The following is a 12,829-nucleotide window of genomic DNA, read 5'->3' as shown; positions in this document are numbered from 1 at the left end:
GTGCTAAAAAAGCTTCTTGTGTATATCTATCCTTCACATACGATAGAGTATTAGGGCCACATTAAGGAGGAAACATTTTGAGATTTTGAGAATAAAGTCATAATTTTATGAGAAGAAAGTCCTGATTTAATAAGAATAAAGTCGTAATTTTACGGGGAAAAAGTCATAATATTTTGAGAATAAAATTGTAATTTTCGGCTACATGTTATTTCAGAGGGGAAATATTAGAAGAGCAACCTTTCACCTGTGTGGTAATGAGGAACGTGGAGCATCTTGTGAAGTTATACTTTATTATAGGTTTCACACATAATGACGAAATACAGTACTTGATCTTTAGGCACATCAGCACCACATTATCATCAGGCTGATGTCTAAGACTAATTGCAGTTGCCAGGGTTCAGGCTGATATTGACTGTCCTCTCACCCATTTGTTGGTTGCTGGTAAAATATTTCCTAACCATTATGAGTTTTTCCCCACAAAATTACAACTTTATTTTCGTAATATTATGAAATTTTCTCGTAAAATTACAACTTAATTCTCGTAATGTTATGATTACATTCTCTAAATGTTTTCCCCTCAGTGGGGCCCTAATACTACATCATATTCACACGACCATATCATCAAAACGAATTTGTAGACATTCCAAAACTAGTACCAAAAACTAGTTGCCCATAAAAACATACCTGAGAAAGCAATAGGGAAGATGGCTAACCGGAAGTAAAGATACCCCCACTTGGCTCAGACCGGAAAGATCACCAGCATTACATGAAAAAGGTCTATTCCGATCTCACCCACATAGCCAGCCACTGATAATAATGATCTAGTTTTTTTTTTTAATTTTGCACCATGAGTATGGCGAAATAGGGGAACAACACGAAAACCTAGAAACTCTTTTAGGTAGTTATAAAGTGAACATCAACACTAGCTCAGTTAATGGATACATTAACACAGCAGTACTGATTGGACTCATTATTTTATTTTACTTTAATGGTAAATGGAAAATGTGTGTTTTATTTAAAGAATAAGAAAGATTGTGATTAAACTATGTATTTTGCTTTATTCATTTATTTATTTAGATATCATGTATTTCTGTATTTATACAATTTGCATGGTGTCAAATAAACAGTTGTCTGAGCGGAGCGGCACTGATACTAAGTAACCGTCACCTTTCTCATTACTTCTCCTTTTTTTTCAGAAAAATCTTATCTATATACAGGATCTCAGCCTGAGGCCTGTGATGTTTTCAGAAGAAACATATAAGGTTGCTGAGTGTTTATTGTATTTTGTTATTTTCTCTCTAATACAAATTTATAGTTATGAGCCTGTTTTGAAAGCTCTATGCATGTTTGGTTTTGTAAACAAAAGCCATGCTTTTGTAGCCCTACTCTACTTGTATTTTGTGTATGGATTACTTATTGGTTATGTGAAATTGTATTTCATGACAAAAAATTAAAAGTGAATGGATGAACATTGTTACAAGGTTCCCACCTGTCCTAGAAAACCTGGAAAACAGTTGACCCATTTTCCAGTTATGGAAAACACATGGAAAATGAGAGAAAAAAGTAAAATGTCTTGGAAAATCTTGTGTTGTCCTGGAAAATGATCTCAACGTTCTCCTGTTTTTCTTAACTGAGAATGAACTACTAGACTATCTATCAGAGCTCCCAAAAACGGATAACATTCCCATCTGAAAGGGCTAAGTTATGCTCAGGACCACATTAACGTTCAAATGGTAGTTTATGGATGAGAGTATTTTGAGCAGGCTGCTCTCTGTTATGTTGTAGCAAAGCTGTGAACACACCCCCAAGTCATATCACATGGCAGCACATGCAGGTTGGATGAAACTACAGCTTAAGAGGCTGAAGCTCCGAATAATGTAAGTTAAATTATCCTTCAAATGTAAATATTAGTCACTGCTGGCTGGTGGCTGTGGTAGTTTTTATTAGGTTTATAGATTAACGTTGCTTTCTTCCCAACTTGTTTTAAACAGATGAATTATGTTAAACTGGTAAGCACGTTTGGGTCAGTTGCTAAAGTTGATGTGCTTGCCAGCTTGTTTTGCCTGCAAAGGTGTAAGGTTTGTGATTCAACTCTGGCTAAGAGCAGTGGTTTCAAATGTGTGTTGGGCATTGTTAAGAGAGTTGAATGGGAAGCCGGGGTCAAAACAATGAATGGGAGCCCAACTGTATATGCGTCAAACACCAGCTAAATACTGATAAGAGTCAGTGGCAGTTTTAATCCTAGCGAACTCAACTAACTTTGAATCGTACATTTAGGTATATAAAGTTCAGTTTAGATTGGTTATACTAATAAAGTGAAGTGCGGTACATCTCCGGATGTGTTTGCATTATTCTTTGCTCAAACCAACTCACGACGATGCATGCAGTACAGGATGCCAAGGTTCAAGGATGATACTAGTTTAGAATAAGAGTTGGTTGAGTGGGTCAAGTGCATGTTATGGGTATGGTTCCATGTCTTTATGGCAGTAGTTGTCAGAAGCTGTTCATCACAATACAATGACAGTATAAAATGATAAAAACCACATCACATAACCAGGTCATGATTTATACTCAAATGTCTCAAGGGTGACATCATTTAAAAAAAAAAAAAAATAGGACATAGAAAGCATGACTGACACAGATGATTCTCTCATAGTGTAGAACAACTCAGGATCTTTTCTAGACCTTTAAGCATGACATACAAAGCAAATTTAAGAAAAGCTGAAAATTGAAGTAAAACGAATTTTTCAGCTAAAGTTGATTCTTCTGTAGTGTGCAATGTGCTACAAATCTCAGGGGATTCTTCTGTTTACAAAATGGAGCAGCAGCAGCATTTCACTGGGTAGTCCTTTGTGTAGACTTTGTGTTCAGCTCCGTACACAAAGTAAATGTGAGTTTTCTCCTTCCAGCTGTAGTGCACGCGAGTGACTGGGATCAACTCAATGGTTTGCCTCTGGAATACAAACAGGGAACCATATTTAGAACGAATCTCTGAGGATGTGCATATTTTCTCCCATGCTCACTCAAACCCATTACTGTATTGTGCCTATGAAAATAAACACATCACAGTTAGTCATCTTCTCCCCACTGTCTAATCTGCTTGAGATTTAATACTGAATCACATAAAGTTATAATTGTAATTACAGATATTCTGTGCTACCCAAAGATGTTCACCAAGACAAGATTAATTGGTGAAACTGGCAGCCAGCCACTGTTCATGGACATTTTGTCCTCTACAGCAAAAAGGAAAGAAGAAAATGAGAAATAGAGTGAAGCATCAAGTCTTCTGCAGATGAGAATGAGGCCACAAAATGTGTCTGTTATGTAAGAAAACTGCAACAAAAAGATTGCGTAGCAGAAAGTTCATATAAACACAAATAAGCAATCTCTGTACACCAAAGAATGCAGCTTGCATGTACCCTGCTTTTAGTACCCAACATAGCACTCACAACTGCCCCCCCCAACCCATCCCTTTTCTGTGGTACGCAGGCTGTCCAACAGCTGACAGTCACTGACTTAATTACTGTTACAGGGCCATTCTTAAAGTGGCAGTACATATATTCTTCACTGACAAAACTGGGAGGGCAGTCCCAGTCCTGAATGGCCAATATTGCACCCTCCTGTAGAATTTTTTTTCCAGTTCTAACTTAACATGTTTGTAGGGGGCTACATAAAGCCACATACACTGATGCCCTCCAGAAGGGTGGGACCCCTGCTACACTGCTAAACCGCACACTTTTCACTTGTTTTAGGGTTCTGAGGCCTCCTTTTCAGATCCACTGTGCATGCAGGCTGTTGTCCCAACACTGTATTGAGCACAATTGCCTTTGTTGTTCACATGCTCATATGTTAGCTGAAATGCAGAGGGCTTTCTCATTAGGGTTGGGGAAGAAAAAAATCATTGGGTCGGACAAAAAAATTCCACAGGAGGAGTGGCCTATCTGTTTCTCAGGGCAATGAAATTTAAATGGTTGGCTGGTAAAAAAAAATAAAAAAGAGGCCTCTCACCTGCTGGAGGATACGGCAGGTGGTAGAGAACTGGGCCTGGTGCGCTCTCACAGCCTCTCTAGATGCTGCATTCACTGCATTGTCAGGGAAACTAACAACAGGATTAACCTGAAACAAACACATACTCAGCTAACTCAACTTCCACAACTGAGGATCATCATAGTCATGCAAAGAATGTTCATATTATCATATAGGGACCACTGGAAAGTTGAAATAGTTGTAGAGATTGATATAAATGTTTGAAATTGAAAACAGATGAAAATGATATTTGAACACCCACTAATTGGTTCATGTCGGTGAAAAGATTCTCTCCAGTAACCTTCTCAAGACGATCAATAGGGAATCCAGAGCACTTATCTACAACATTTTTATGTATGTTGTTTTTCCTGGGATAAGCAAATACATATAAACAAAAAGGTGTCAGCATTTTCTGACTGATCCACATTCATCATTTAGATATTATCACAAAATAGTAAATAATGGTTTTTGTACCATTTAATCTTGAGTTTCAAGAACCAGAGAAGTTTTCCTCTTCCTTGACAAGTCGAGCATACTCTAGAACCCATTCCACCGCAGGAGATGCACCTGTGATGTAATCAAGAAAATAAGTTGTACTGCCTCACAACAAATATAGACTGAGGGCCACGAGTTATGTTTTTTTTTTTATGAAATATTTGTATAAAATTCTAATGCAAGGAAATAGTTGATATCAGCTCTCACAGCACTCTGCCAGTCCCTCCACAGGTAAGGCATCGTTCATTAGAGAAGTTCCTCCCGGTACCACCGCACATTACACACTGACTCTGAAAGGACAATAGTCTTAGTAATGCAGGATTAACACTCTACAGTAGAAACCGTCAGTGTGATCAGTTATTCATAAAAATTAGACTTACCCTCCCTGATGTCATACATGTGTAACATGCAGATCTACCAAGATGCAGGCAAGAGTGACATCCCTAGAAATAAAACAGAACTTTACCTTTTTAATATATATATATATATATATTATGAGGGGCCAAATAGGAAATATACAAATTTAATGAGGGGCCTAATAGGAAATATACGAACATTATTCCTGAATATATAAATGTCAGTCTGAATATAAAGTATAATTCCAAATATATATAAATGTAATTCTGAGTATATAAAAGTACCTCTGAATATATAAAAGTTAGTTTATACTCAGGCATATCACAAGACAGTCGTTTTTCTGTTTTGAATTTTTTTTTTTCTTCAGAGACTACTGAGTGAGCAAAACAAGTTTATCATTAGCATCAGTAAAATTTTACAGTACAATCAAAGATAATCTAGCAAAAACGTTAAATAATCTAAATTTGAATGAGGAAATAATTTGGACTTCATTAAGGGGTCCTTACTTTCTTGGTATTAAGACCTTCTAAGTAGGGGAGCTAAATTTGACAGGGAATTACAAATTATTAGATATTCAGAATTGCATTTATATATTCAGAATTATATTGATATATTCAGAATTACATTTATATATTTGGAATTACATTTATTTATTAAGAATTATATTTATATATGCAGAATTACATTTATATATTCAGACTTACTTTTTGTATATTCAAGAATAATATTTATATATTCAGATATATATATATATATATATATATATATATATATACACACACACACATACGCGCGCACACACACACACACACACACACACACACACACACACATATATATATATATATACATACATACATAAAGAGAGAGAGAGAGAGAGAGAGAGAGAGAGAGAGAAAGATGTATATATAGATATGTGTGTGTGTGTGTGTGTGTGTGTGTGTAATTACTCCTTGTAAACTGAGGGGTTTGGTTATTCAGCTGCCTGCCACTAGAGGGCCTAGGTATTTAGAATTGAGAGCATTAGGCTGAGAGGGAAATAGGGTAGCTGTTGGGGGATATAAAACATTGTAGACAGATCCATAAGAGGATGCATTAAAACTCTTGAAGCATATCTGGTGGTGTATTCATACTTCGAAGATTTTACAGTTACAATGAGACGCCTCTACCTTAACAGAGGATGTATGCGGTATGCGAACTTCTGTTTTGCAATCCTGAAACAAGGGAGGTACAGGAACAGCCATGTCCCACGGTTCTGGAGCCATGCCATTATCAGCATTCACAACCTGGCCTAAAAATGAGAAAACATTATGAATGAATGAGTTATTGCATCTCCTACACAGGTCTCATTAACTGGGCAATTTCCTGTATAATTGTCTCTATAAATGAACCGAATTTTCTGATCTATCCCCAGTCTGAATTGAAGAGGTCGAGATTTGATAAAGTGATTACCATGGTATGGTTCAGTTGCCCATTCAGTGGATCTTGACTCAGTGAAGGTCTCCAAACAGTACTATTAAAAACGCACAAAAGATCCTGATTCTTTCTAGACTTAATAATAGGTTAAAAAAACTGAGGATGAATTAAAAATAAACCAAACATAATAACAGTGAAGAAAAAGTAACAGTAATATACAGTAAAGTAATTTAGTTAATACATTGTCAGAAGTGAAAGTATGAATGGTTTCTAACTCGATATGTGTCGAGAGACTGCAGGTCAGTGAAGACCATCTCTTTGGCTGGTTTCACACTGTAGCAACATTTTCTGGATGCATACTCAATGAAGACCTCCTGGGCAAGCTCTTTGGTTATAGCTGGGATTCTAAAGAAATATATTACTGTGATTATTCATTATATTTGATTATATATGATCATTTTCCATTTACCTTTGACCTTCACAGCTGGCACAACGGTGCATACAAGTCAAAGAGAACATGATATGTTTACTGTATGAAAGAACAGAGTCCTCACTCCCAGTGTCTGGATCTGGCTTGGCCTTCCTCTTGATATGTCTCTTCATATGGAGGGGGAATAGCTGTGGAAAAATAAAATGAGTAAATGAATAGAAAGCAGGTGTGTTCATGTAGTTAAATATTTTAAATGAAAAACGATTAAAATGTGAACTTTCAATTTGAAACATTATTATTATTATTATTATTATTATTATTATTATTATTATTATCATTATTATTATTGTTGTTGTTGTTGTTGTGGTGGTTGCTGTTATTATTATTATTATTATCATCATCAATAATAATAATAATAATAATAATAATAATAATAATAATATGATGATGATGATGATGAGGAGGAGGAGGAGGAGGAGGGGGATGATGAAGATGATGTGCAAGTTATTGTTGTTGTCGTTGTTATATCACAGCATAAGCATGAGCAACCACTCCTGTTACACATACTTCAGAAAATCAATATTCTCAAAAGTTGGTGTGCAAACAGTTAACATATCCCATAGCAAGAAGAAGAATAACTATTATTTTAAAATCTTCCCCAGGAAAGAAGAAACATGGCTAAGATGGAATTGTAGAGGTTGTGGTTGGATCACACTTAAGAAAAATTCTGTATCCAAACTATGTATCGTTTTAGCTTTTTTGTTGCTGTTGTTGTTGTTTGCTTGCTATGTTTATGGTGTCACAGAATCTTAATAATCTTACGATCTTTATGTTAACTGTAAACAGGATTATTTACATCATAGATGCTATGCTATACATCTATCTTTGAATAAATACCGCATTACTTAATAAACCGTTACTTTATGTATCGATATAGTGAAGTAAATATGTTGCTGTGGGAGACATTTTCTTTGCACAGTATAGGCCTAGTTATTGTTAATGTTTCTTGTCAGTCGTATAATGTTCTCCTTTTCCCTCCTCATCTCCTGAGTGTGTGTCTCATATGCTTGAGTATGAATGTCTTGTGTGAGTGTTGATGTCTTCCTCCCAGGTGTGCCCCACTCCCCTCTGTCCTCTTCATCCCTCCCTGTCAGCCTCTTCCTCATCGCCATCCCCCTCGTCCTGCTTTTGTTGTCATTATTTTGTCTTTTTGTTAGCCTGTTTTATTCTGCATTATTACTGTATTACTTGCTCACTGGGTTGGCACCTTTTGTACACCTGACTGACCAAGAAGGGGTCTCCTCTCTCTGTGGCCCTTCTCAAGAGTTCTTCCATTTTATTCCTGTTACAGCTGGGTTTTTGGGGAGTTTTTTCTTTGCCCACTATGAGGATTAAGTCAGGGGGTGCCATCCTATTTTGTTTGTTGTGGGCGTGTAAAGTGATATTGGGTTCTAAATAAACTTGAAAACGTGAAACTTGAGAAATTGTTTCCCATAAGGCAACCAAATATATTAGTTTGGAGTTAGTTTGGAAATAAAAGATCCGACCATAAAGTAAATTTTCTTGAAAATAATTTTAAAAAAAATGTCTCAAAAGAATGCAATGTGACAATTATGTTTTTATCACCTAAGATGTAGGTGCAGCATCCAATTAAGCATGGTAATAATAATAATAATTGTATAATAATTAAAATAAACTATACATAATAATTGTCATAGTCTAGAATAATTGTAAAAAACACAACACATCTGTTTTACATGTTAAACAAAAGATCATGTTTTATTTATTTATTCGTGTCTTTTTATCAATAACAGATGCACATTATATGTGCAGTTGGTACTACTTGATAGCTGAAGTGAAAAAAGAGCATTTCTTTGAGTATTTTTGAACATATAATTGCTAAAAGCACTCACCACTGCCTTCACCTCCAAAGCCCTCATATCCAGGCACCGTGGGCATCACATCTGCAGGAGGGGCCGTGGCTACAGCTGGTGCATTGGTGAACAAACCTGAAGCACCTCAAGAATCAACAGAAGAGGTTTTTCATTTCTCATTTCAGTGAAATTCAATGCTTTAAAGAAGATCAATTGCAAATACTGGTGTGTAAAACTGTGAAACAGCAAATTAGGCAGGCCTGAGCCAGAGCAAGCTGTTCATCTGTTTTCTTTGATTTAACTAATGTTTGGTTATAATAATCATTTTTTTAATAGAAATCTTTTTTTATGCAGGCCAGAAAATGGAAAATGAAAATGGAGTTGTTCTATATGATAAATAATAATATTATTATTAATAACAATAATAATAATAATAATAATAATAATAATAATAATAATAATAATAATAATAATAATAATAGGTTGCGCAAATCTGATCATTCGAGAACATGGGATATTTTATAGTAGATGGTGGATGACATACATCATTTTATATTGGGGCAGAAATACAGGGCTGTGAAGTTAATCACTCAGTCTCTTCTGGGCATGCAGAGTTTATTTATTTTGGTTTAGTCATTTCAGTAAACACTGAAGTTTAGGAAAAATGTGTGTGGGGGGGGGGGGGGGGGGGGCTTCGGAAAGATGAGTTTACTTTTCTGAAGTCGGTGAGTCAGACATGGGGAGTATCCAGCAGAATTTTGTAAAGACCATTGTCCTACTTGCAAAATCACAGATGTTTCAGAAGTAATAAAGTAAGAATAAATTAAAGAAAGTTTATACTTTCTGGCTGCAGTGATATGATATACCTAAGAGTGAGAGACACTCTGTACTGGCTGTCAAACTGTTTCTCTCCTAACCTGAGAAATGGGTCCATATAGAAGGACTACAAGTGTTCAAGGTTTGAAGGAAAGAGGGGGATCATTTTGAAGATACCAAAGTCATTTTGTATTCTATCTGAATGATAGCTCTTTGACCAGAAAATTCCAGGTAAAGGTTGAGTAGCATTACTTCTGTCTACTTTACAGTCATATGTAGAATGCTATGAAATTAATTGCTAACAAGAAGAATTAAGGAAGGTCGGGATACTGTGGATACCACAAAGAACTGTATACATATAAATTAATTTTATGTTGAGTGATGCCTGCCGTAGAACCCATATCAATTGATACTGTTGAATTGCAGGGCCAAGGGTACACTAAAGAGTGCAAGTGAAAAAAAGAAAGAAAAAAGACACAGAAAATCTTATCCAGAAGGACAAGCACTGTGAAGGCCCAAAATGTCTTAAGGCTGATCGCTTGCATTTTGGACAGGTTATTACATTACGAGCTTCCTGTAAAGGTACAAAACAACTAATAATATAATAACTGTCCAAAAATTAATGAAACAATGCAATAAAGCCAAAGCTATAATACTGCAATTATGTAACAAAACATGAACCAACAATACAGGGAGTTTCGTCAATAATGTACTAACTTCTTACATCACTGGCAGGTTATTATATTTTTGGCATGATGACCAGTTTTTTAATAAATAAAGTAATAACACATTGTGAGCCCCCATATCTTTCCAAAAATCAGGTGCAAAATATCAAACACATCAAATTAATGAATACCAGGAGATTACAAAGAATAAAATGGCTCAAAGAATTAGACGTTCAACTAAATGTACTTGTTCTTAGGGCCACATGGAGGAAGCACAACTGGTTGAAATGTGACACATGGTCTGAGTACAACCATCTAGACTTCCTAACCCATTATACACAATCATTTTGATTTCTATTAACATGCCTTCTATCAGTCAATCAATTATTTCTTTCTTTCTTTCTTTCTTTCTTTCTTTCAGTAAGTCAGCTAAACAAACGACCAATCAGCTGGACAGTCAAATCCCAACCAGAAAAGGAATAATGATTCTGTCCCATTCATACCAGTAGAAAGCCTGGGATCTATACTTAGTGTGGACATGACAATTATTGGGACATTTAACAGAGTTTGCAACTTTCTGTGTGACTACAAACTGTTCTCCCCTTAATTTCCATCTGAGATAGCTCACTTAGCTGAGTGTTCAAATCTTGACAAGAAACATTCCTGTTCACTGGCATATAAAACACTTTATAAAATCATGTAAAACACTTTTTCCACCTGGTATGTCAGGCCTCTGTCTCCACCTCCCTGTCTCCTGGCCAATCAGAGCCCAAATGGACCTGATTGGCTAATCACCTTGTTACCTGATTAGTGCTTGAACCTGCCCTCAGTTTGTTTCCTCTTTGTGTCTGTGTGTATATACCCTTTTGTTTTCATGTCTGCTTTGTGAAGCCGTCCACTTCCATATCTGTTTGCCTTGTTCCTCGTTTGCTTTGTTCTTTGTATTCACTGTTTGCCATGTTCCTCTGTTAGCCTTGTCCCATGTATTGTACCTAGCTTGTACCTTAACTTAACATCTTGCCTGGACCCAGTAGTCTGTATTTTGTGTACCAGACCCTGTCTGTTTACTGACTATGATTTGGATGATTAAAGAATTGCCTGCACTTGCATCCAGTCCCTCTATTCATGACATACTGATAATCTTACTTTGTCAGACTTACAATGTTTGACCTGTTTTAACTAAGCGTTATTACATAACATGGGTTGTGTCATTACATTGTTCATTAAAAACTGGTCACTATGCCAAAAATGTAACTTTTCAATAATGTTATTACATTACTGGCTCATGCTTGTATTCCATTATTGGGCAATTATTACATAATTGGCCTTATTACATTATGTATTACATTACTTACAGTTATTACATTTTGGGTTATTACTACACTTTGTTCCTCCACACCAAACCAGTTATGTAGGATCTGTCCTGTAGTGTAATAAGTTAATTCATTTGTACTGTATTACATTGCCTTTACAGTGGACTTTTAACTGAGCTTATTCTACTGGTGCAGTTCTAGTGATGTCAGTAAAAAACCCTCTTTTCTGGAATGTTCAAGTAATATGACTCAAAGGCATCAGTTGGGCAATATATAACTCTCCTATCCTTTTCCCATTCTGTCTACATTTCTGTTTCTTTGTTGTGGTGTCACCTTTTTAATCTGAGGAAACAGTAAAAAAAAAAAAAAAACAATAGAAACTCAGTTTCTTCTATAATTTTTTTGCACTTTGGTGAGTAAAACAAATCAGTTAAAGAACAAAGTAGAATGCCGAGGTGCCATTTAGGTGACCTGAGATGTGGAGGAGATCAAAATGAATGGGAGCGTTGTCAGACTCTTTAACCAAGTGTATATGAGTTTGCTATATACTGTATTCTATAAGTCATAAATTGCTTTATATACGGACTCGTGGCTATTGCACCCTGACACTACCGATTATTCGAGCACTGTTTATTACCTGCATCGTAGCTAGCAACTGGTTGCAAGTCTGGCTCGCCTGGCGCTTCGTCTTGATCGCTGTGTTGGGGAAAAATAAGGTCAGGCAAAGTCATAAATCTACCAATATCCAATAAACAGACGCAATTCCTCCAGTTCTCAGTCTGAACTGACCATATGCAGTGTTTTCATACGCGGTTGCTTGCTGGTTTAAAGTCATTCTTATTCATTCCTATTCAACTGGCCAAACGTGGCCCAAAAGCAGTCTCAAGCGGCCCAGAAACCATCGCAGTCAGATTCAGAATGTGCAGCAATTAGTTCCAGTCGAGATATTGATTGTATAAGAAGCTTTGATATATACTGTGCAGTATTACTGAGCCGTTTTACCATGTATAATCATTCAGCTTCAGAGCACAGTAAAGTATCTTGCTAGCTATAAAATATGTAAATGTAAATAGGCTGCCAAAAATTTCTGGCCCGCGAAGACCCCGGTTTGAAATGTGACCTATTCAGTGTGTAGCCTAACTGAATATCCCTAGGCTATACTAGAACTCAACATTCCAGCGTATGTTTTCTTACAGGCAATTATAAAGTTCTTTGACTTACCTTAAATCCATCTTCAGGGCTGAGAGCGTTAATATACTCTGACGCAAAACAGTGCGCAACTTACCGAAAAATCTTTTACTTTCACTTTTGAGGAAAGGTAACCTTACCTGAACCAGAAAACACACAAGCACACAGCGGAGAGGCCGGTTTGAAAAGGCAGGAGAGGAAATTTTATGGCAACGAATGATATTCATGGTGATAAACGTATGAAATACG

The 12,829-nt window shown here is 36.2% G+C and overlaps 1 protein-coding gene across 1 annotated transcript; it reads right to left on the bottom strand.

Moving 5' to 3' along the window:
- Nucleotides 1-2,809: 2,809 nt before the first annotated feature.
- On the bottom strand, nucleotides 2,810-12,624 carry LOC115815312 (protein SSUH2 homolog). Its single transcript, XM_030778270.1, has 13 exons — nucleotides 12,614-12,624; nucleotides 12,030-12,088; nucleotides 8,638-8,733; nucleotides 6,849-6,912; nucleotides 6,570-6,699; nucleotides 6,331-6,391; nucleotides 6,048-6,169; nucleotides 4,902-4,964; nucleotides 4,729-4,811; nucleotides 4,501-4,593; nucleotides 4,289-4,394; nucleotides 4,009-4,116; nucleotides 2,810-2,953 (listed from the first exon to the last, which is right to left on the bottom strand). The coding sequence occupies exons 1-13, from the start codon at nucleotides 12,622-12,624 to the stop codon at nucleotides 2,810-2,812; spliced, it is 1,140 nt and encodes a 379-aa protein (XP_030634130.1).
- Nucleotides 12,625-12,829: the final 205 nt, after the last annotated feature.

Source organism: Chanos chanos, chromosome 6 (genome assembly GCF_902362185.1).
Source record: "Chanos chanos chromosome 6, fChaCha1.1, whole genome shotgun sequence".
Classification (NCBI taxonomy): Eukaryota; Metazoa; Chordata; class Actinopteri; order Gonorynchiformes; family Chanidae; genus Chanos; species Chanos chanos.
Note: the sequence above shows the minus strand (reverse complement) of the source record. Positions and strands in the feature narration are given on the sequence as shown.